The following is a 25,391-nucleotide window of genomic DNA, read 5'->3' on the forward strand; positions in this document are numbered from 1 at the left end:
TCTCCTGGCAGATGTTGAATTATACAAGAGCCTCTCTTAACTTGGTCCCGCAGGTGAGTCAGGCCGCCGGTGCGCCCGCCTCCGGGGGTCTCGGCGGCAACACGAGAGCCCTCTAAAGTGTGTGTCGATACAAAATGTCTGACCGTTTGCCTAAAATAGGCCCGCACCCACTAACGTCATTTAACATGTGCTCAAAGGCTCCCGAGTAGCAGAAAAGAGCCAAACAGCACTCAAAGCTCAATCGCTTCTGCGTGGAAATGACGTTTGGAACATTTTCTTTCATACATACCTCCATTTATGAATCCGTACATATTTATTTTTATTCATTATGTCGGGTGCGTTTCAATACAAAGTGAATTGTCTGCTTAGCTGATCCGCTCAAATATTTGATGAATGTGGAGTTTGAAAACATGCTCGTCTGATCTAATACGAAATCCGACTTGAAAATAGACGTCATTTGGAAGAGATGCACAACATTAACGTACGTCGCAGGGTTTTTTGGGGCCAGGGGGTTTTGAAATGTGTCACCTGCAGTTAAAATGACCAATTGAAGAAGCTCGAGAACATGTTTGATTTGCAAAGTGAACGTGAAAAGCATTCTCACGTCTCATCATTTCCACCCTATTTTCATTCATTTATTTCAATGTATTCTGAGAACGATTTCTGAAAAAAAATAAAAAAATAAAACTTTCACTTTTTCATCAAATAAATGGCGGCGGCACTCACGGGGGGCTCGGGGAAAGGCGGCGTTTCTCCTGCGTCGCGGTGCAAGACGGCCAGCCGCTTGAGTGACAGCTCGTCCATGACCAGCCCCTCCTCCAGCGCGCGCTCGTACAGCGCCTTGGCCGACGCCAGGTCTTTGTCCGCGACTGCAAAGAAACACATTTGAGATGGAAATGGTGCGCCTTTCGTGACTTGACTGAACACTGGAAACGTGCGCCCGAGTCCAATTCAACTTCCAAGACGGATTTGCCAGCTTTTAGAGCAACTTACAGCTGCGCCGCGGCGATATGAACAAGGACTTGATCGCAATTCAAGTAGTCTATCAAAATGAATTTCAAAATCTACTTAACGGGGGAGACAAAACTTGGAAGGAAAACCCATTAGCAGACCTTGCTTGCTCCAAGTTCAAGCACTTTAAAAGCACTTTAGCCACATTTGCGGCACTTCATGAACCTTGAACAAAGTATGAGAAACAATCGGAAGCATCGAAGAACCCTGTAAACCCGGCGCGAGTCGACGTGGCCTTTTTTACGGACATTAAAAATCACTCGGATGCGCAGAAGGCTCCTTTTGTCACGCAGCGTAAAAATTAGCGCTACATCCAATAATGTGTTGCGCTTAATGTTCCTCCACTTTTTTCCTTCCAAAAGGGAAAATAACCAGGTTACGCCTATTGAGCAAGCGAGCCCAAGTGCGCGAAAGCAAGTCCCCTCGGAGCGCCCCACGTTTGAGCGGCTGGCTAATGCGAATGAAATAGTCATGTGCGCTCGTCTTTGCTGTGATAACGGGGCGGCTTGGGGGGTGTTCGGGATTATAGTTCAAAGGCCCACGTAAGACAAGAGAAGTGCTGAGTGGCAGGTCGTGTAGCGATTAGTACGCTAGGCTAGGCAGGACAGCTAACTCATTAGCGGGCATGTCCTCTTCAAAAAGGCCAGCATGTTTTCTTACACCGTGCCCCCGCACGCGCATACGTTGAAATGAGCGCTCACCATTCGCAGGGGTCGGGGACCAAGAAACGCAAAAAAATGCAAATCAAGTGTTTCATCATGACCAATTTGAATCGCTCAAATCAGTCCTTCTCCCATTGCGGCGAGGGGCAGGGAGGGCCAGCCCCCCTATCGTGCTATCCTCTGCCCCCCATTACTAGAATAACGTCTAATTGCACATCCACGACAGTAGGTGGCAGTGGCGCTCTCATGTGTCTATTTTTTAATTGTCGGCAAAATTCATGCAGAAAAGAGCCAAACAGCACTCAAAGCTCAATCGCTTCTGCGTGGAAATGACGTTTGGAACATTTTCTTTCATACATACCTCCATTTATGAATCCGTACATATTTATTTTTATTCATTATGTCGGGTGCGTTTCAATACAAAGTGAATTGTCTGCTTAGCTGATCCGCTCAAATATTTGATGAATGTGGAGTTTGAAAACATGCTCGTCTGATCTAATACGAAATCCGACTTGAAAATAGACGTCATTTGGAAGAGATGCACAACATTAACGTACGTCGCAGGGTTTTTTGGGGCCAGGGGGTTTTGAAATGTGTCACCTGCAGTTAAAATGACCAATTGAAGAAGCTCGAGAACATGTTTGATTTGCAAAGTGAACGTGAAAAGCATTCTCACGTCTCATCATTTCCACCCTATTTTCATTCATTTATTTCAATGTATTCTGAGAACGATTTCTGAAAAAAAATAAAAAAATAAAACTTTCACTTTTTCATCAAATAAATGGCGGCGGCACTCACGGGGGGCTCGGGGAAAGGCGGCGTTTCTCCTGCGTCGCGGTGCAAGACGGCCAGCCGCTTGAGTGACAGCTCGTCCATGACCAGCCCCTCCTCCAGCGCGCGCTCGTACAGCGCCTTGGCCGACGCCAGGTCTTTGTCCGCGACTGCCGCAGGAATCGATGCGCAGCAAAGAAACACATTTGAGATGGAAACGGCGCGCCTTTCGTGACTTGACTGAACACTGGAAACGTGCGCCCGAGTCCAATTCAACTTCCAAGACGGATTTGCCAGCTTTTAGAGCAACTTACAGCTGCGCCGCGGCGATATGAACAAGGACTTGATCGCAATTCAAGTAGTCTATCAAAATGAATTTCAAAATCTACTTAACGGGGGAGACAAAACTTGGAAGGAAAACCCATTAGCAGACCTTGCTTGCTCCAAGTTCAAGCACTTTAAAAGCACTTTAGCCACATTTGCGGCACTTCATGAACCTTGAACAAAGTATGAGAAACAATCGGAAGCATCGAAGAACCCTGTAAACCCGGCGCGAGTCGACGTGGCCTTTTTTACGGACATTAAAAATCACTCGGATGCGCAGAAGGCTCCTTTTGTCACGCAGCGTAAAAATTAGCGCTACATCCAATAATGTGTTGCGCTTAATGTTCCTCCACTTTTTTCCTTCCAAAAGGGAAAATAACCAGGTTACGTCTATTGAGCAAGCGAGCCCAAGTGCGCGAAAGCAAGTCCCCTCGGAGCGCCCCACGTTTGAGCGGCTGGCTAATGCGAATGAAATAGTCATGTGCGCTCGTCTTTGCTGTGATAACGGGGCGGCTTGGGGGGTGTTCGGGATTATAGTTCAAAGGCCCACGTAAGACAAGAGAAGTGCTGAGTGGCAGGTCGTGTAGCGATTAGTACGCTAGGCTAGGCAGGACAGCTAACTCATTAGCGGGCATGTCCTCTTCAAAAAGGCCAGCATGTTTTCTTACACCGTGCCCCCGCACGCGCATACGTTGAAATGAGCGCTCACCATTCGCAGGGGTCGGGGACCAAGAAACGCAAAAAAATGCAAATCAAGTGTTTCATCATGACCAATTTGAATCGCTCAAATCAGTCCTTCTCCCATTGCGGCGAGGGGCAGGGAGGGCCAGCCCCCCTATCGTGCTATCCTCTGCCCCCCATTACTAGAATAACGTCTAATTGCACATCCACGACAGTAGGTGGCAGTGGCGCTCTCATGTGTCTATTTTTTAATTGTCGGCAAAATTCATGCACGTCAAATCTTTTGTGTTACAGACTAAAAAACAGTGTCAATAAAGTTCTTGTGATAAATTGATCTATATTCCCTTTTTTTGTCTGCTTTAATGGGTATACTGTAATGTTCTAGAGAAGTGTACTTGTAACGATTTTATGGACAATTAAAACACACCGTACATCACCCTAGAAAAGAAACGGTGTACAAATGAGCCCAAAAACTTGTACGTATTGTTAATTCAGTCACACTAACTGCGGTAGGCTAAGTACGCGGGCCCAGCCGGTGTCGCAGCGCGGCTCTTACCGTGACACTTCATCAAGTAAGGGTAGAGCACTTCCTTCTCAGCAAAGTCCGGGATCAGGCTCTGCAAGGTCTTGATTTTGCCCACCTACCAAATCGCACACAAGAACAATTGTCACATCGGGTGCTTTTTATTCATTTATGAATACATTGCTATTTATTGTTTTTATTCCTTGAGATTTCGATATTTATGTATTTTTATGCAGTTCAGTTTTGCTGCCCTTCTTTTTAGCGGTGCGTGTTTCGATGCACTGCGTGTTTGCACCGCGGTTGAGAGGAAAGTCATTTCATCTGTGCCGTATGTTGCACATCGAGCATATTTGACAATAAAGCTCGACTTGACTTGAGGTGGGATGAGCCACACATGCTAAATGAATGCAGCCGAATGGCTGTCAGCATTCTCTTTCATTAAAAGCAAAATGTTTCAATATTTACAAATGGATGAGCCGGTCTTTTATGACACTAAAGTCATCAGGTTTTGAGAGGATTAGCAGTGAGCCGTCAGGCCTTTTGCTGTAGCGCCCATAAGGAAACAGAAACAAAAACAAAAAATGTCAATCGGTCCATTTTGGAAAAGTCAGAACATTTCGAGATGGAAAAAGACAGTTGAAGGTATATCTATATATTTTTTTCTTCAGCTACACACACTTTTGACCCGCAAGACAACACTTGGGGTAAAAGCTAGTTCAACAAAAAAAAACAAAAAAAAAAACGTGACTGGACCTGTCCTGGCCGCTGAGATGCTCGTGCCAAGTAGGACACCAGCGCTTCCTTCTGCTCAGCCAAGGCGTTGACCCTCTGCAAGAAGAGAAGGAAAATATGGCTTGAGAGGAGACAAATGTGGCATTTTAAATGGGGAAGAACAGCATCATTTCATTGGGGGGGGCACGTTAATTTAAACAGCTCATTTCGACATAAGGGCACGGCTAAAGATTTGACATGTGACGTTCACAAGTGGTTAAGGGAAAGATGCTTCCACTGTGTAAAATGCATGCTGGTGTTTCGACACCACATGGCTGCGAGTGCATTTCATGTCTCTGCTGTACTCAGTCCAAGTATGCGTGCTCTCCTGACTGAGCGGCAATGACATTTGGAGCCGGTCGTAAAGCGCCCATTCCGCTCTGACAGAACGTAAAGCAAATGGCCTGCGAGGCTTTTAACAAAACGCGCACATGCATGATGCGCACATACACACACGCTCAATGATTCCAGTCCAATCATGCAATTAGAGCGGCGCTCCACACCCGGGCTCCATCCCGGGTGTTTTCTTTTTATTCCCCCCGGTGACGGCACAACCAACCCGGCGGCTCCTAAAAGCTGCGGATGCTCCCAGGCAAGTTCTTCTCATTTCTCTCCACTTACACGTGGTCCTCGTACTCGTTAATGACTTCACGCTCCCCCCTCCCCGCCCACGTATGCCCACATGCCACCTCTCTTGATAGGCTCATCATGGTATTGTGCGCCCATGTACTTAAAAGCTTTTCAGAGTTTTGCCCCCAAACTGTGAGATGGGATGGCCCGGGTTTGCTTTGCTGTGCGGTCCTCCAAAAGAGAGTCTGCTTGGGGGTTGGGGGGGGGGGGGGGTGGATGTCAAGCCGATGCACAGGTCACGTCAGTACTCGACGAGTCGGGGATCACAACAGCAACTGGTGCGATTTCCAACAAGAGGTAGAAATGCATTTTTCAAATTTGGAACTGAGCCGAGTGCATCGTACTTCACTCGTTCCTTTGGATCGGGCTACTGCGCTCTACTCCTATCCCCATTCGGACTAGACATAACATCTTGTTTATATCACACACACACATTTAGATATACAAAGCTTTCCAGGATGCATAGAAAGCATGTCTGTCATGCTGTAATGTAATCCATAGTTTGTTAAATAGTGATGAGGGAGGAGTGCAGCGAGCAGGAATGTATCTCATTCATTTTTTCAAGACCATCATGCCAGACATGGCTGTTTTAATTACTGAAAAGGATCATCACCCCAAATGCCAGAAAAAAAAGGGGGGGCAGACATGGTGAGATTGATTGCATTTTACAAGTTCTATTTCCTGACTATATTGAGGAGGTGAAAAATTGTGATGACAATGATAATTTAGTCGCAAAAAACAGCGTTGTTGACTTAAACAAAAAAAAAAAAAAAGCTGCTCTATTCCTGCTTAAATAGTGATGACGTGCAGCGGTAACATGCGTTTTCATTAGTGTGCACTTAAGTGACACGTGCAAGCAAACGACTGAGAGGGGTGATCACCCAGCCAGTGAGCGAGAAGTAATGGCCGTCAAGCGGCAGCAACGCTCTCCCATTTACCGCCCGCGTATCGGCTCTTTCTTGGCCATTCTCTCGCCGTCTCATCCACCCATCTAGCGTCTACATATTCATTTCCCAGAGCTCGCAGCAAAGCCATCGAGCTGTAACTCAGGAACTGCGTGTAAATAAGTGAAGTAGAAGCCCGAGTCAGTCGACCGCAGACCGCCAGACTCCGTGTGGGATGTGGGACGCAAATGCAAAAGGTCGGATAAATTAGTCAAAACCCGTGGTGGCGAACGCATGCGGCCGTCACAAGGGTTTGACGACTGGCCAGAAGCATGAAGGAGTTGGGATCGACTTAAGAAAAAAAAAAAAAAAATCATCACCACTTGCCATTTTGTTTCTGCTGTGAATGATTCTTATTGCCTTTACGCGGAAAGCACAAAGGCCTTGAGCTGGGGAGTGTCAAGGAAGGCCGGTGAGGGAGTCACCGGCGTAGCAGATGATCGGCAGAAGGAACGAGATGCAACAAGGAACATGAGAAATCGAGTGTCGAGCAGACTTCAGTCTCTAGACAGGCGTCAATGAAGACCGTCATACTCCAGATTGAGTCTTGAGGGCCTCCAGGGTGAACAGGGGAGTGATTAGACACGGCAAAGGGGTCCAAACAGTGATAGGAGACACAGGACGGTTCATATCGAAAGTGATCTGGGATGCAAAGAATAACGCAGCCCTGGAGAGAGAGTCAAGAAGTGAAAGAAACTGAGGAACAGACTTCAGTCTCTAGACAGGCGTCAACAAAGACCGTCATACTCCAGATTGAGTCTTGAGGGTGAACAGGGGAGTGATTAGACACGGCAACGGGGTCCAAACAGTGATAGGAGACACAGGACGGTTCCTTGTGGATCTCCAGAGAGAAAGAGTGAGGTCCCGGACAGTAAAGCAATTGACCGAGGATGTGAGCTCCAGGATTATGGTCCTGGGACACGCTGGTTCCATCGAGTGCGGTGTCTTGACGCTGTCAAGAGGTTGAAAAACGACATGAGCGACGGGACTATGCTCTGACGGACAAGTCAGCAAGAGTGCAAGGCCTCGACAAAAACGTCAAGGGGTAAAAGAAGACCGTGAGCCTGAGGTTTTGCCTCTGAATGGGCCCCGGTGCAAAAGGGCGAGAGTCCAGAAAGGGGAAAAAGGCCACAAAAATAACATGAGCCACAAAAGAGGGCCGAGGGGAGACACCGTGGTGTCAAAGAGAGCACAGGAAAGAGTGTGAAACCCAGAAATGTGGGACTTGTCGAATTTTGCTCAGAGGATGGAGTCAAGAGCATAGCGGTCATCGGAGGAACCCACCCAGTCGACGGGCTTCACTGTCAAGAGGTTGAAAAATGACATGAACTACGGTCATCGGAGGAACCCACCCAGTCGACGGGCTTCATCGAGAACGTATGACAAAAGCCCTCGTGAGTGAGCCCCGAAGGACTCGGTCGGGCGCACTTCACGGTTCATTGACGGTCGCTACACACTGGAACATTTCAAAGGCCGCTCGACGCGCGGCAGGCACGCGCGTTCACAAACACTTACGGCCAGCATGAACTTGGCTTCCTCTACTTTGTCCAAATCCAGAAGGTTTAGGAAGAGATCGGAAGCCGGTCTGTAACAGGCAAAGTGGTTGGCGAGCCGCTCGGCCATCGCGCTCACTGCAACGCAACATGAACTTTTGGTCAATGGCGTTTCTGCCCAATCGGTCATCGTGCGCGTCTCGGCTTACACTTGTCCATGGCTTTGTCGTCCTTTTCCTCCAAAATCTTGCGGAACACAAAGGCCATACTGGGGCTTTTGCCGTCCGCCCTGGTGTAAACCTCCTCGAGCAGCTCAACCGCTGACTCCAAATCACCCCTGAGGACAAAAGCAAGAGTGCAGGTCAGAGAGACATTCACCCTTTTTTCTTGACCGTATAAACTTTCCTCTGCTTTGTTCGCTCGGTGCAATGTTTGGCGCACGCAAAGTGAAAGCTCGACAAATATCAGCCAACTCAATCTGGCAACCTGGCCTCGGCGAGTACACTTAACTGTGCCTCCCCATTCCACGCTTGCCTTTGCGATGAATATTTAACCGCGGCGGCGTGCGCACGCGCCGATGCGCAAGTGTCCAGAGGTGGGTGAACATATCCACCCTGATTGTTGCAACCGGGACCGTCTGAATAATTCAGCGGGGGTGGAGGGGCGCTAAATGCGGTTCTCTCTGCTTTCCGGCCCCGCTCGCTTCCCCACCCGGGCTCTTAACCAGTCAGCTTGACTCCGGCAGAGCGGGGACGCCACGTGTCAGAGCGGCTCAGGGCGCCGCTCCCAGAGGTCAAGGTTCAAGCTGACAGGGCCGAGCAACGATGGCCAACCGGGCGTGAGGCCGTCTTGACGTTTCTTCCGCTCTCGGCGGCGCTGCCGAGTCGGCACGGGGACGCCTGTCGCGCTAATGCGGCAAGTGGCGCGACGAGAGCTCGACGCGCGACGCCTTCTTATATTTTGTCCGCTCTCGTTTGAGAGGCGACGCAACGGCGGTGGAGGATGGCTGTTTTCAAGACATTAAAAGGAAACCGTGAATAATCCGACGATGCCCGTGTCTCCCATTTGCTCCGGACGCCCTGCCTGCTTGCTAAGCTTTTATGCTACGAGTGTGTCACGACAGGTCTTGTCACCGCGCTCATGTGTTAAAACTGCTGCTCTTTGTGTCAACCAACTCGTGCCTTGTGCTTTACGAAAACATTGGCAGAAAAATGTTCGTTTTTCAAGTTTTTCAACAGACCGACGGGTGTGACAGCCTGCGCAGCTACTGGCTAACTGAAGAGCAATATTATCCTTAGCGGGGAGGTTTTCCCTGCCACTGTGACTATGCCAGGGGTTCCCTGGGCTATGAACCCCTAAAAGTCTGTCAAAATTAGGGAAAGGGATCCTATTTCTGGCCCGGGCCTGGATCTTGAATCTCTCAATTCGGAATCCCGCGGACCAGTCGTCGAATTCAAAAGAACCCAGTAAGGACTTACCGCTTGATGTGAGCCAGGGCCTTGTTGTTGGTGAACAACATGGTGGACAGGTTGAGACCGGTGCCGAGACCCTCCATGAGCGACTGCACCTCGGTAATTCCCGCCACGTCGCCTTGGCTGCCGAGGGCCTGCACCAGCCTGGTGACGGCGAGCTGCGAGGGCACGTGGTCCTGACGCAGCATCGACTTGAATGTCTCCACGGCATCTGAGGGGACGGGAAAACCAGATCCCATGTCGTGTTTGGCAAGACTTTGTGAGTGCCTATATGTGTATCGTCATTACCTTCGGTCTGGCCTCGCTTGCTCTGTGTGACCACCAGCAAATTGGTGGCAATGTCACTCAGCTGGAAGCTTGGAAATCGAGACTGGGCACTGAAATAGTTGATAGGTTGCTGTGTTTGACCATTTCCAAAAACTCAAAAGCAAGTCACCCACCAATAAACCACAATAAAGTTGATCAGTTTGGACATAAACTATCGCCAGTCTTTGTCGTCTATTCGCTTAAATATCGGTTGAACATGATTTGCAAATCATTTTTAGTGACGTTGAACACAACATCCCAAATTCACCGGAATAAAATGTGGTTTTGCCACAACTTTAGGGTCATAGGAGTGGACTTGTAATAAAATGGTATGAAAATGTACCATCACAATTACAGTGACCAAAATCGCTAAATCCAACGCACAAAGGTAATAATTACTCTCTGAAATGTTGTCATGCTTTGTCGGTAAACGATTTCATCTCCAATTTTGACCTTGAGGTAAACAGTACATTTGGATCCTCGAGGCTCGGGCAGGGGGGAAATTAATCCTTAGCTTTTAGTCTTTGCAGTACTACAGTAAATAAAGGGTTGGTCCTAAACACACTATTCCACAGGCCAATGGAAAAGAAAAATCATCATCTACACGTGGGACAGGGAAGAAATAACATTCTTGTCGAAGATAATGGCAACTGCACTCCAGGTGGAGCTTTATCGGTCAAAAGCGGACCCTGGTGAGCTGAAGCGAGAGGCCCGTTAGCTTTCAACATGACCGAGGGACAGGGATTTGTCAGCAATGAAAGCAAATCTATTTTTTTCCCCCCTAAGCCCAGGCAAGACGGTTAATAAGGAGGCATCACATTTGGGGCATGGGGGGGAATCCTGTGGACAAAGTAGAGACAATGCAAATTCCACGATGGATGCTATGTCTGAGCCTCTTACGTCACCCCGGCAATAATACGGTCATGAACGGCTTGAAGGATGCCGGGGACGTTTTGCTCCGCGTGCGCCACGGTGCACGTGGACCGCATGTGGCCGGAGGGTGATTCTGGAGATCAATGCTCCCCCCGTCATATGCTCCTCATCCCATAGACGGACAGGCATGCCGTCCTCATTTCTTTGCCACCGAAACCTCAATCAGACTCTTCTTCTTTTGACTTCTTTTTAGAGCCCCGCAAGCAGATTAATCCGCGCGCTCAATTGAGCATCCGGCGAGGCGGTCCTTATCACCACGGCGACACCGGGGGGGCCCGAGCGGCATGCGGGAGCCGCTTGCGACAGGGTCACAGCGGGAACGGGGTCGCTGCGGTGGGGTCTGCATTACTCTTATCAGGTGGGAGAGAACCTTAAGAGGCTCTCTAGCGCACGCACACTTTCCCTGAGACCTTCTCCTTCCAGGCATATTTGCACTTCAGCCAATGAATCCATCATCACCACACCCTCAATCCCTTAATCTGGCCACAAGCGCCCCCCCGCCACCCCGCCGCTACTCAATTCTGTCCAGATTACCTCCAAACAAACGCACAAAGACTTAATGCCTATAGCGTCTTCATTAACCTCCTCCGTGATTAAATCTAGACGTCCTCGCCTTTTCTCCCCCCACCCCCCACTTAGCTTTTTTTTTTTTTATCTCCTTATTTCTCGCCATTATCATCTTCCCCAGCCCAACTCTCCTCTCAGCTCATTTCACTCCTGGGCGCGAGCGCAGATAAAATGTGAAAAAACACAAGCGCGCTTTCACGCAGTGCAGGGGAGGCCGTAAACTAGTTCAAACAAGAGCAAAGACGGGTTATCGCTCATATTGCGCAGGTCTTAAAGCGTGGCGATTATTTCTCATAACACGGGAGGCAGAATCAGGTAGGCTGATAAAAACACAGACGGAGATGATTTTTTTTTTTTCCCGTTCCTGTACAAATTAGTTCGAGCATTGCACAGTAAGTGCTTGCTTGTTTTCCTCTGAAGGACAAAGAACAAAAAAGCAGATTGGCAGCACTCAACTCCGATTCCCTGTACCGCTCTACAAGCTCTCGCTCGCGCAACCCGACCACACGACATATTACGATATAAGCTATTTACACTACTAAACTACCTAAAAAAATTTAAAGACTTTTGATGTTTTATTTCCACCCACCAAACACCTCCGGGAGGTACGGTGCTGTGAAAGAATATTTGCTCCCTTCCTGATTTCTGTGTTCTTTGCATATTTGTCACAAGGTTTCAATTCATCAAACACATTTTTAATATCACACAAAGACGACCCAAGGAAATACTACACGCACCAAAAAATAAAAAATACAAATTCCAAAACTACCTGTTGCTATGGTCGTTTTGGAACAAACATCAGGGCAACGACAACAAGAGGAAAGCGCAACATTTCCCATCACTGGAAACGCTCGGTGGGCAGTTTCCGACCGACTGGCAGACACATCTGACTGCCCGCGGACGCTTTTGGCACATGTGACGGTGAGGCGACTTACACATCCTTGAGCGCCATGGCGTCCTCCAAAGCTCCTCCGGCCAGCAGGGAGCGGATCACGTGGTCGTACGAGGCGGCGCCCAAAGCCACACCCCGTTTGCCCGCTTCCCTCAGCATCCTGTAGGCCTCTGAAAGCGAGCGCAAGGGCAGACTTATCATGGGCTGCAGAGGTGAAGTTTGAGCTACTTAGCCAACTCTCACTATTTCAGTTTGGAGGGAGTTCGCAGAGGAGAACGTAGACGCGTTGAGGAAAACTTAGCCGTATCTCAATACATTTGAATATCATGGGAAATTTCAATTGGTCACTACAGCCTGAAATATTTTGCGATTGCATCATTTTGTTGATTGAATAGTCAAGAAGAAACCACTTAAAGTGGTTTTCATGTGGAGATTATGCAGGAATTTGCCATTTGAAAAGCATTTTCACATGCTTTTAATCAATCTTGATGAAAGTTTCCCTTTTGGAATTCAACTACTGCAATGAACTTTTCTGCCATGTTTGGTTGAAACGAGACGGTTCCAAGTTGTGAAGCCTTCCAGAAGATTTCCTCGGAATTCAAATTTCTTTTTGGGAATTGCATGGCTGTCATGCATCCACTTCCCCACCTGTCTGACCAACCATGATGCCTGGACCTATCAAGACTTTTGCAGAGAGACATTTTTGCCGAACCAGCATTCTGCTATTAATTAACATTCGGCCAAACTCAACAAATTGGTTGGCAACTGAGGCCTTCTCTTTCACTCTCATTGGAAAGAGGCGGGGTTAAAGTAACCTTTGGGCTTAATTAACGGAGGACCTCGACCTCCGGCATCTTACCGTTGGCTTTTCCCTTCTTGCAGAGGGCCAGAACCCGGATTTGGTACTGGGGGTCACCTTCTGCACCTCTGCGGGGCGTTTGTGGTTTGACCTGCTGCGTGTTGGCAGCTTCTTCGTACCAAGTCTGTAAAAGACACACACGCACACGAGATCAAACTCAGACTGATGTCTCCATCAAAACACTGCCGTGGCTCTCACAAGTTGCTGCACATATTCTGCGTGTGTGTGCGTGTGTGAGAGAGAGAGAGAGATAGAGAGATGTGGGGCGGCCGTGCCGGGGTCCCCTGATGCTCGATCACCCGTGTAGCAGCGAGGGGAGGGGGTTAAGCTGTATTGGCTGGGGGCAAATTAGGGCTGACACCCGGCGGGGGTGGGGATAGGCAAAGAGATGCGTTCATGTTAATAGTGTGGGGAGCGGGGACGTCAACTGGAGTGCCCCTGGGGTCACCTAGTTCATCGCTCGGGGCAACGGCGATCGCTTCCTGTCTCGTCAAAGCTTGGAGTGCAAGGGGGAAAGGGGAAAAACATTCAGCAAATGGCAAACACAGCCCTCTCGTGGTTTGTTGTGCTAAAGCGTCTTAATTTGGTCTTTGACAGCTTTCCTGCACACGTAAGAGCAAGCGAGCGAGCCATATGGTGGCATTTAGCTGCTGGCTTAATTAGTTGGGCATTACAGATTTGCACCCACACATGCAGCTGTAATTCCTTTCGCCAGCCGGCCGCTCTGATTGACCGCACTGCAATCCTGTTTGCTCTGCTTCATGTAATGAACAGAGGTTTAAAAAAAAAAAAAAAAAGGGGGTGGGAGGGGGTGGGGGGGGTTTTAGGGGGATCGCGAGGGCATACGGAGCAATTCCTAAGAGGGTTTATGCACATCCCCTCACATTTTAAGGGGCTCTCTTGATACAGACAAGAGGGGGTGAGGTCAACATGCTCTTTCAGTGATTCAGTTAGCTGGCCGCTAATTATTCAACTTGACGGTCGGATATTGAAATGAGTGATTGTGACGCGCATCGGTATGAGGACACGTTTTGTTGGATAAGTACTTGCAATACGCCTGCGGTCTGAATCAAATCAATGGACACTTTTCAATGTTACAGTCCACTTGCATCGGGGGACAAAAGACAGCGCAGTGACCAAACTTGGTCCCCCCCCCCAATCTCGTCAACGCGGGCGTAGTCGCAATTGTTCATTCACAAATTGACGAAAGTTTGCAGCCCTACGCTCGGTTATCTCCCGGGAAACTCACCTAGTCTGCGTTTTTGTGGTTAGTCTAAAGGCTGCCATATTCTGGCATGTTGGTGACATGGACTCCTGAGGTTAGCTGAGGTCGTGCTTTCCTGCCATCTTGAGGATTCCATAGACACTTCTAAACCATTCTGTCAATTACTTGTGCGGTGTTGATTATTTCTGGCAGTCTTTACACTAGTTGTCATCCGGTCCAGGCTTTTTCAATGATATTTTTCCACTCAAAGTAGGAAAGCATGCATTGGCCTTGGGCGGGGGTCTGCGCTCCACTGTGTGCCACTGCAGTCGTCACCACAAAATTGAATTGATATGACTCAGAAAAGGTGGAGAGTCGGGTCACTTACTACGGTAATTCATGGCAAAATCCCTGGCCACATATTTTGTGCTGATTCGGGTTAATAAATCTCTTGAGCACAGAAAATGTTCAAAACAACAACAACAAAATGCAGCAAAGGCTCCATATGAGAGACTCTATCTGAACTTCATCAAAGTCATTGTCTTTTTCCATTTACAGTATAATATGTGTTCAACTTGGTGTTTATGTGTCACATGAGACCGCAGGCGTGTTTCAGTTCCTCCAATGTTCCTGGGAATCTCAAGATTTCTCTACTCTGTCGCCTCCTTTCCCCACCAGGAGCCTTCTGGCTATTATTCTTCTGAATAATTTCCTTAATACAGTTAGCGCGATGCGCAGGCTACAGCATATCCTGTCGTGAAACAGTATTTGCCCCCTTCCTCATTGCGGTGCGCTTTGCATATTTATCACACACAAAGATTTCATTTGTTAAAACCAAATTGAAAATCACACAGAGACAGGAAATACAAAATGCAGTCTCGAAATGCCGTGAATCATCGCATCACCAATTATCGCACACAATTTCAGTTATTGCTGCCAAGGGTGTCACCACCCATTACTAGGTTCAGGGGGCAATTACTTTTTCACGGAGGGGCAGGTAGTTTTGGATTTGATTTGATTTTTTTTTTTTTTTTTGGGTGTGTGCCTTAATAAATTACATTGGGGCGCAAATTGATGGTTGGACGTTCTCCTTCCAGATTTTCTGCGAGACAGCAGAATTCATTATCCCATCAATCACAGCAAGTTGTCTTGGTCCTGAGGTAGCAAAGCAGCCCGAGACCATCACACTGCCGCCACCATGCTTCACTGCTGGCGTGATGTTCTTTTGATCAAATGCAGTGCCATTTTTTACCCCAGACGTAACGAGCTGCATATTTTCCAAAAAGTTCAATTACTGACTCATCAGTCAACAGAATCCCCCACCCCCAAAGTGTTGAGGATCATGCGAGACCCCTTTGTGACAGCCTTTGTGTTCTTTTTGGACAACAGTGGTTTCTGCCTGGGAACTCTCCCCACGAATATTAAAATTGGATTGATGAACCGAAACCTTTGCAAGTGACACATATGCAAAGAACACAGAAATCAGGAAGCAGTGTAGATTTTACCTCGGGCACCTCGAAGGGCACCTCCTGGCCATTATTCTTGAGGACGTCAGCCAGCATGCGCAACGTCCTCTCCCGGGGAATGACGTTCTCCTCCTGGATCTTGGTCCACACGGCCTCTGCCTTCTGCCAGTCGTTAGTCTCCTCTAGTGGAGGGGCGGGAATGAAAGAATTCAATTTGAAAGAAGGGAGTGCTGGCCTTGGTGACAGAGGGTCACGTTGACAAGACGGTAATCAAGGCACGAATCTGACCAATGGACTCATCCTTGTCTATGCTGTCGTGGAGGCAAGACAAGAATTTGTAATTTGTTGACAATCGGCTGTAATGGCCCAATTAGCACCGCTGCAGTCACGCCACGCTATTCTGCTTCGGTCCCCAACCACAACTAATAGAAGAGGGACTTACTGCAGAGACGGAGGAGGTAACTGTACATCTCATCACGGTCGCACTCAAATAACTTAGAGGTCATGTCCACCATCTGCTCCAGGACCTCCATCTCAGGGGCAAAAAGATTTCGAGTTTCATCATCATTTTGCATAGAATCCGTGCTCCGGTGTGTTGGTGATTGTGTTACCTGTTGGTTGGTAATGCATTTCTCAGCATACCACTGCAGACGCCCTGGTCTTGCCCTCAGTCCAGGAGTCTATGAACGGAGGGGGGGGGTTAAGGCTAAGGATTTAATGCCACTTTCTAAAACATGGCTAGTCTCATGAAAGAAGCAGGAAAGGAAAAAAAAGTTAGTGCTGCACTTTTATGCTGACCACAGAGCAGTGATCTCTTTTTAGCAGGTGGAGCGCCTCCAACAAAAACAAGTTTGTGAAAATCATTATACAACTGCTGTATTATTTTATGTATTCCAATCTCGTTTTTAGCAGATGAAGTTTGTGAAAATCATGATACAACTGCTGTATTATTTTATGTATTCCAATCTCCTTAAAAATGATTAGAAAACAAATGTAAGGGAATATGAAATCACGGTCCAATTTCAAGGTGTTTCATTAAGGCAAGGTTAAAGAAGTACATAATTGCATTTTGTTTTTCTTCAACATAAAATACTCATTACCTGAAATGTTATTTCTGCTGCCATGGAGTTATTAATGGGATTTAGATGTGCTTTATATCAGTGGCCCCCAACCTTTTTTGCCCCATGGACCGGTTCAATGTCAGACCATATTTTCAGGGGCCGGCCTTTAAGGTGTGACGGATAAATACAACAAAGTAACATGAAAACTGTGGTATTTTCAAAACATAACAATAAACACGAATCATGACACGAGGAACGTCCTATTTGCCAGCAACAGCTCCGGTCGCCATGGTAACGTGTAAACGTGCCTTCAAAATAAGATACGGTGCAAATACAATGAAAAATATGAATCACCATCGCCGCATGTTATGCAGAGTGGGCTTGGTGCGTGGGAATCTCCCCTTGAGAACCCCCCCCCTTTTTTTTCTTGTACAAAAGAATGCAGTTTTCACTGGGGCTTATAGTCATTTCAAGATCATTTCATTGGAGATATTTGGCAAAAATAGACGCATTAAATTTTAGCCATAGGCACAGGCCTAGTACGAATAAAAAAGAAGGTTCAATCGTTGTCTCGAATGAAGCTGAACGTTTCCCCATTTCAATGACTCATCTGAGACCGATTTCGAAACAAATCTCATATTTGCCTCGCACATCCTTCATAGTCTACTTTTAAATCTCACCAAGCTCCAGATAATCGTGATTTGAATAGGTCAGCCAATCATTTGTTTTCCTTTCTCAAAACAAGACACATGAGACAGGTTTCGAATGTGGACGTGAAATCATATTTGAAACAAAGCGTTCCGTTTTGGGAGGAGGACGACACGGTCCAACGGGCAGTCAAATACGGATTGACGTAGATTGATCTCGGTGTCGGTGCAGCACAGATTTACTTTGATATGTGGAGTGACATGGTGATTATTACGACAGAACAGCGATCAGGATTTCATCGGTCTCCTGGGCCTAAATAAAATCCGAATTAGACTAGGATTGAGAGACCGCCCTCTCGTCTCTCAGTGGTAATCTGAGAGCAGGGGGTTTAAAAAAAAAAAAAAAAGAACCAGGAAATTAATCTGAATGAGGGACGGAGGGAGGAGGGGGATCAACGCCGCTCAATTCCTGCTGGCCCTTTTTGATGGGAGCACCATCAAGAAAAGATTGGCAGGCTTCATCCCTTACTGCTGCTTCCTCTCCCAATCTCTCTCAATCCCAGCCTCTTCCTGCAAATCTCCCTTGCTCCTTCTCCTCCTTCTGCGCCTCCCCCCATCCATCCTTCCATCCATCCCAGGCAGAAGCATTATGCGCTTACCCGAGCAGCCAAAGGGACAAATTAAAATGTGTCGCACTCACTCTCTCTCCCTCAGTCTGTCTAATCTTCTTAGAGACCAAAGCTCAGTGCAAGTGTTCCCATCTTTTCAATTCCTTTTTATTTTGTTTGTCAGTCTCCACGTGCAAACACACACACAGGCACGCATGCACCTCGTTTGGAATCCCTCAGGCCCCGGGGTCTAATCTGTAATTAATTTTGAAAAGGCAACCTTTTTTTCATTTTTACTTTTTTGATCTGTTCGCATCCACGTGTTGAGTTCAAATTGTGAAAAATGTGTCTACGTCTAAGGAAAGAACTCTCAGCTCACCGACGCCTCACAGCAGCTCTCCATCTTTGCCTCCTGTTGAAATGTTTTCATTTCCGTTCGTCATCGTCACCATTTTAAGCACCCGCTGCAACACACGAGCTCGCATAAAAACACATAATGACTCGCCGCTCTTTGGCAATGCTACCTAACCTTGACCACACGCACGCGCGCACGCACGCATGCACACGCCACAATAATAGGCCTCATGACGATCCGCTACCTAACCGTGAGCATTTAGCACAAAATTGGCCACCTCTCTCTATCATTACATTTAATTAGCTGTGATTAATCAGCTGGCAATTATACCAAACACAGCCCGAAGAGAGCCACCACTCACCGGGACCGCCACTTGACATGCTCTCCGTTGACGTTGGCGCTTATCTGTGCTTCTCCGCACGTTTTGTGCTTTTTCCGTTTTAATGAGTGCAACCCAACTATCCATTATCGCCTCAAGTATTAAAGATATGATAGATGACAGCCGAGAGCTGCGTTTGCTTGACCAGAGATTTCGAAACCTTTTTGTGAGTGGTTATGGTAGCAGACAGTTACGTATTGTTGTGTGCTGATTAATTCACGAGCTACGTTAAAAAAAAGAACATCCAGCACGACTCAAACAATGAATGTTTGAATATATATTGTCAAGCTGCTTTTACTCCGTCTTCAATGAGCGGGCACCTAATCACTTCATTATTTATGGTGCAGCATATTTCAATACCCTCTGAGGGAATGTGATGAACCTTGAGCCTGACATCTGGAGGGTGTGTGTGCGTGCGCGCATTTGCGTTGCGGGAGCCACCTCTGAGGGTTCAAACCGACGTCTGTTACCAACATCCTTGACAGTTTGTACGTTGATCTGCAATCTGTAATAAGGCTTTGCCACTCTCGCTCTCTCACACACTCACCCCGTTGGCAATGAGCTCACGCCGTTGTAAGTAGGATAAGGGCTGTATAGACACAATAGCATGTCAATAGCGCTTCAGAGGGTCGGGAAATCCTCAAGAGGCCCAAATCCCTCTTTTAGTGCACACGAACGGGGACATTCTTCAATCTGTTGAGACAACATAATGGCCTTGTTCCCTCTGATGTCTCATGTCCTGATCTGTTTATTCGTCAATCTCCCTGTGCCGATACCCAGTTTGTAAGCACGCAGTTCATCCGTGTGTCACTCGCTTCTCATCGGCTCGCCTTTCCTCTCTTTTACACTAATCTCGGAGCTTTCTGACAAGACAAGGTTGCATAAATGTGCATGCAACATGTATATCTAGGTCATAACGGGGCCTACAACTGAAAAAAAAAAAAAAAAAAAAAAGACAATCCCCGAAACAGGAAAGACATGAGGCCTAGCATACACAACCAATTTGGACAAAAACAAAAATTGGGAAGTTTTCATCCATCAAGTTATTGCTGGACTTGATGGATGTAAAAGATCCCCCTACCCTTGTTCAGATGCTGGTTCTTTTTAGATAAATGAGAGCATCAAAAGTCATTTCAAAACGTTTTCCACCATGAACATTACCTCTAAATTGTACAACTCAATGGAGATGAAAAATGGAATCTTTTCCAGAGCGGAAACAAAAATAAACAACTGAGATCATGTGTTGGCACAAGTGTGCACATTTTCTTGTCACTGGAATGCGTTTGGAATTCTCACACCATTTCAAGTGCCTCTGATGAATCATCACATTTAAACTCAGATGAGGATAGGATAGGTAGCGAGCGAGAGCGAGCAAAATACTTTATGATGATCCCATTGGGAATTAAAAACTGATTGTAAAAATTCTCTTTTGTTCAGATGCTGTATTTTCTACTTTCTTACCTCAATGATCTTGCGCGCCTCCCGGTAGCGACCCGTCTGCAAGAAGGCGAAGAACAGGTCGTAAAGCATGGTCATCTCTCCGCGCTCTTGGCTCACCACGTCCATGGCTGAGGGAGGATGACAAGAGTGCTGAAGGTTATTTCAAAAACAAAACAAAACAAAACAAAACAATGGCGCTCTCTTGCTCATTTTTTTGACACACTCTCGCTGTCCTGTGGCTGACAGTGTATTCCGCAGAGATAGAAACTCTGGAGCATATTTTGGGCTGCTCAAATAAACACTAAATGGAAGCAACTTGGGGCGGGGGGGTGCTTGGGTGAGTTAATGGTGGACACAGGAGCGACGGGTGAGAGGGCCTTTGAGTGCAGGGAGTCTGTGGGGCGAATGAGGAGATGCACTCCAGAACCACTTGCCCCTCTGGCACATTCAAGTTGACCTTTTCATACACAGCGAGACACGATGACAAAGCAGAAATAAGCCGAGATAAATGTAGAAATAAATAAAGGGCGCAACATAACTACGTGAACTTTTGGGAAAATATAATATTCTTGTGTTGCTGCAGGCCCGTCTAACACAGATGTGGAGGGAATGCCGTCTTTCCTTTTTTTAGTCACATGAGTTTTCTTGGGGGGGTTAGGATTTGCTCGCGGAAATTTCGGAAAGAAGGACCGACTTCCCATAAAAGATCAAAAAATTAGACCACCGGGATTAGCCGTCATTGTTCCCGCTTTCTCACAACTCACGAGAGTTGGGTGTCTCGTCGATTTATGTCAAAGTACGGGGCGGAATGATTGAGCGACTTCTGGAAGTCCCGGCGGATGTATCCCGCTTACACTAGCGTTTGGAGATTTAATTTTGAACAGCCACCGCTACCGCCCATTCACGTTAGACACCGATTGTCCCTGTACATGACACCAAACTCGGAGAGACGTCACTCTGTTTTTGTTGAATTGAAAAAGAATGACCAACGATGGGACGGGCGACTTGAACAAAGGTCACGTTTGCGGCCTACAGACAAAAGTTCTTCAATGTCCTGAATGACGGGAAGGGGCCTAGAAAATGTTGCTTTGACACCTTTTTGCAGGAGCTCCGTATCTCCCTTCTCCACCAAGCTGACGATGATGTCGTGGATGCGCGGCAGGTGGCCGTAGCGCTTCTGACAGTCCAGCGCTGCGTCGAGAGCGCCCGACAGGTCATTACTGTCGGCACGCCATCCAAAACACACACAAAGGAAAAGAGAGAGAGAGAGAGAGAGAACGAGCGAGTTAGCCGCGCAATCAGTTGAGGATGTATGGGGAGAAAATACAGAGCATTAACCCCGCGCCCCGGCATTCAAGCACAATGACCCGCCGCAACAATACGGGCCGTTTAATGCGTGACAGCACAACTACAGGTGATGAGGCCTTTTGGCCTCAATACATCGTTCTCACACAATCGTGCACCGGTGAGCAGGGGGGCTAATGTCTCTCCGGACTGGCTTTCAGCGGCGCTTGATGCTTGAAAGCAGACAAAAGGGCCGCTGCTCTTGAGCTTCCCGGCTCTTCTCCAACTTCTCTTGGCGTAGCTTTTGCTTTTCTTGTCATCGCCACCATCGCTTTTTTTTTTTAACCTTCACTCTCACGTCTGCTCTCGCCCTCACAAACTTTGATTTGTTGGAATTCAAAAACTTGATTTCCTACAGCATACCAATGGAAATTGAATTCAAACCGCTTCATCTCAAAACCAGCATTAAGGCTCTCATCACAGAGGAAAGCGAAAATATACACCTTTCGCCCGTGACGTCACAGCCTCGGCAGAAGAACTATTTGCACCTGTTCAAACCCCCGTAAAGCGTATCGTCCTGTATCCGTTTACAGAAGCCATTCTCTTCTATTCTTGCTGCGCTCGACTCATAGACAAGGGTGTAAAGCAAACTTGGCTTTTTCTCACATACGATGAGGATGACGGAACATAAAAGACGGCGACGGAGAGAGTGTTTACCCTCACCAAAAATGTGGCTAGTTTTTCAAAAATTCCTTGGTTTCCTGACTCAACTCACGGCCTGGCATGCGGACTCACAACCAGCAGACGGGACAAGTTCGCCCGATGGATGGATTGATCAAGAAACGGTGCGGCGGCAGAGCCGAAGACAAGCTGAGGGAGGGAGGGAACGGGGGGGGACCGCTTCACTTCGATCCGCACTGCTGTGACAGCGCTGCTGTCACTCTGTTGATTGGGTAATTACCATGTCAATCACACAGAGGTCAACGCGGAAAGCGCCTGGATGGCGAGTGAGGAGAAACGTTCAAACGATACAGTGATGTAGGTTGATTTGTGCGTGCGCCATTTTGTAAATAAACCAGAGAGCAAGCAGGTATGGCCTTGAATTCACCTTCTGTGCCACCACTGGAGAGGCAACGGCGAGTGCATTTCTGATGAGGGAGATGAAGGAAGACACCTCTTTTCAGCAATGTCACTCAAGAGCGATCGAACAATACGGCGCCGACATTTTGGCCACGCACTCCTTTTATTTCTCCTCGAGGGGCTGGCCTCGCCGCCGTCATACTGTACGTCACTACTATAGGAGACCTCCAAAAAAGGAGCCATCGCTTGGCCTGGCGTTGCAATTAATCCCTCCCCCTTCCCGCAAAAAAAGAGCTAAGCGGGTCAAATGATGGATCATCCACCACCCCCCTCCCTCCCTTACAATTTAAATGTCATTTTGCATCACAATTTACCATAGCACAGCCCTGTTATTGTCCTTAGCTTTGCATGTCAGCTACTTGCCAGCCAATTAAGACCCGGGGTGTGTGTGCGCACACATCCACACACACGAGGTTGCTGGTGGAAATCTGAAGGATTAGACAAGAAAGCTAATTGTGCCTCATCCTTGCTCTGCTGCCCTCTTTTGTGTGACAAAGACGGGCGGGCCCGTGATCAAGCCGCTGTCCTCGCACCGAAGACGACGGGTGGTTGTCTGGAGAAGACAAATGAGCTGTTGATCATGACACCACTAGCCTGCTGTTAGGGACATTTGCAGAGAGACATGCCATCAAAGAGATTGTTGTCAAAAAATGACAGTCGGCGCCTCAGGAAAGAGGGTTCTTCCAAAGCCCGTGCTACATAGTTGCAGAGCAAATTCCCCGAACAGGAAGGGAGACCAAGAGAGCTCCTTTCAAAACATTTTCCACCAATAGCGTGACAACTGACTTGAGGAAAAAAAATTCCTGAGGGGAAATGAAGCACGTTGGAGATGATGCGGTTGCACAGATGTGCACACCCTCGATCAACTCGGGACAGTGGCAGTGTTCAACGTGAACAAATCACATTCAAACTCATGTTCATTGGAGGAAGCGCACACACCTGCCACCTTTTTCAAGTGACTCTGATCAACTCCAAATTAAGATCAGCTGTTCCTGACAATGATAGAGACGTGTAATTCTGACATAAATCCAGCTTCGGACAAACAAACAATCAATCAATCAATCAATCAATCAATCAACAAACAAACAAATAAAGGAAACGTCCAAATTTGGGCTATGCTACCACAACCTGACAATCCCCTGTCAAGTTAAAACATGAATTCCAAACTATTCCTGGGGCAAATTTTTATGACAGCGTTTGGAATATGGAACAAATGATTACAAATTCAACATTTGCTCCGAATGACTACAAAAATGTTGTCGCGGTATCGCTCAAGGAGAGATGCTCGTGTGCTTGCCAACCTAAAAAGTATACATTTGTCACAGCGAGAGCGTCTCCAACTCCGATGATTATCATTCCTGTCGTCGTCCTGCCCTCTCCCCGCTCATTGGCATTTTCTGTCGCTCATCACTTCCAGAACAAATGGCGGCCAGCGCCGGCTGCCAAACAGAGTGGAAGCGGGTTAGCTCAGACAATACGCAGCAGACGGGCGGGAAGGTTAACGGGGCGGCGCGTATGATGGGCTGTCAAGGGCTAATCTGCCGCACAAGTGTTCATTAAGTCATTAAGCGGCGACGCGGCGGATGAGACTGGCGCGGGCGGGACCGATGCCGGCTTTGTCCTTGTGTATCGGCGCGCTGCCTTCGCCTCCTCCCAACAATCGGCTTGTCCGCTGAGTGACGGAATGAAAACAACAGAAGAAGAGAGGAAGTGGACTTCCCCCATTGGGGAAGTTTGAGTCAAATGTTTGGCGCTAGATCGGACGGCGAAAAGATGAGCCTACCTTGCGTTGGCAATCACCGACACAAGGGGGCGTGGGGGATGATCTGATATTTTTCACAACTTCTGAATGGAACATTGTATGGGAATAAAACCAAGCCAAGGGTACAAGTGGCATCTGAAGTCTGAAGTACACCAAAACATTTGAAGTGTCCATTTGAAGACAGCCATTGGGCCAAGAAATCACACGGGGGAAACGGACGGCATGGCGGGCGACCGGTTAGCACGTCGGCCTCACTGTGAAGAGGCGCAGGGTTCGATTCGTTTGCATGTTCTGCCCGAGCCAATGTGTGGAAATATGTCTGAAGAAGAATTCCAAGTAGCCTATGTGGTCTGGACCCCAATTGTTTGGCTGAAGCCCACCAGTGGAAAATTCAAACTAGTTCAGGATTTACAGATCCCAATGATACTGTGGTGAAATAAAAACATTTGGTGGAAGGAACACATTGCATGCGACACACGGGGCGCAACCTGCTCTGACAACCTAAACCAAGAAATACGTTAGAACGGGAGGTACCATATCCCAAGGACCATGTGCCAAAAAAAAAAAAAAAAAAAAAAAACCCAACCTGTAAAGAAAACGCTACCTGCGTTCTGTTGGTGCGCAAGGTGGCTTTTGAATGAGACCCATCGGCGTGTGTTTGTTTTGGTTTACTGCTGATGACCCGGGAGTAAATTAGCCCACTAATCTCGCCAAGGCAGCCATTAACAAGTGAACCGGGCAACCGCTTGTGCCGGAATTACTTCAAAGATTAACAGTGGCGGGGGAGCACCTGCAAAGTACTACTTCCAAGGCTAACACGCGATGTAAGTACGTGTACGGCGTCTGTGTGTTTGCGAGTCCCCGAACGGCATGGCTGGGGTAAATCTGGCAATTAGCGCACTGTACATCATTAACATGCTAATGAGTTGCTCTACTTAGAAGCTACTCTGACAAATAGAGCACACGCACACACACGCGCGCGCGGGGGAGGCGAATGGCACAGAGGCGCTGAGGAGGCGGGCCAATACGAGTGACCCCGCGGCCAATGTTTGATAACACTGATCTGCATTTGACATCGAGAGAGATGCGCGCGCGCGCGCGCGCGCACACACACACTCACACACACACACACACACCTTGGGAATATAGCAGTGGGTGGGGAAGCAGGGGCGGGGACTCATGGGAGAGGTTGCAGCCGCCGAGTGC

General features: G+C 47.8%; 1 protein-coding gene and 1 long non-coding RNA gene across 2 annotated transcripts in view; both read right to left on the reverse strand.

Annotated features, from left to right (window-relative positions):
• LOC109509955 (uncharacterized) overlaps window positions 1-875 on the reverse strand; it is a 21,591-nt gene extending 20,716 nt beyond the window's left edge. Inside the window, exon 1 of the long non-coding RNA XR_002167025.1 lies at window positions 727-875. This is a non-coding gene — a long non-coding RNA (uncharacterized LOC109509955). The remainder of the gene's footprint in view (window positions 1-726) is intronic.
• Window positions 876-2,420: 1,545 nt separating this feature from the next.
• lrpprc (leucine-rich pentatricopeptide repeat containing) overlaps window positions 2,421-25,391 on the reverse strand; it is a 46,177-nt gene continuing 23,206 nt past the window's right edge. Inside the window, exons 24-37 of the mRNA XM_019860325.1 lie at window positions 21,095-21,219; window positions 20,021-20,127; window positions 16,121-16,189; window positions 15,952-16,042; window positions 15,549-15,691; window positions 12,840-12,963; window positions 12,024-12,150; window positions 9,571-9,659; window positions 9,289-9,493; window positions 8,020-8,147; window positions 7,833-7,948; window positions 4,726-4,800; window positions 4,006-4,090; window positions 2,421-2,614 (exon numbers count right to left, since the gene is read on the reverse strand). Of these exons, the coding sequence (XP_019715884.1) occupies window positions 2,436-2,614; window positions 4,006-4,090; window positions 4,726-4,800; window positions 7,833-7,948; window positions 8,020-8,147; window positions 9,289-9,493; window positions 9,571-9,659; window positions 12,024-12,150; window positions 12,840-12,963; window positions 15,549-15,691; window positions 15,952-16,042; window positions 16,121-16,189; window positions 20,021-20,127; window positions 21,095-21,219 (1,663 nt within the window). The 3' untranslated portion in view covers window positions 2,421-2,435. The remainder of the gene's footprint in view (window positions 2,615-4,005; window positions 4,091-4,725; window positions 4,801-7,832; window positions 7,949-8,019; window positions 8,148-9,288; window positions 9,494-9,570; window positions 9,660-12,023; window positions 12,151-12,839; window positions 12,964-15,548; window positions 15,692-15,951; window positions 16,043-16,120; window positions 16,190-20,020; window positions 20,128-21,094; window positions 21,220-25,391) is intronic.

This window comes from Hippocampus comes, unplaced genomic scaffold (genome assembly GCF_001891065.2).
Source record: "Hippocampus comes isolate QL1 unplaced genomic scaffold, H_comes_QL1_v1.1 scaffold39, whole genome shotgun sequence".
Taxonomy (NCBI): domain Eukaryota; kingdom Metazoa; phylum Chordata; class Actinopteri; order Syngnathiformes; family Syngnathidae; genus Hippocampus; species Hippocampus comes.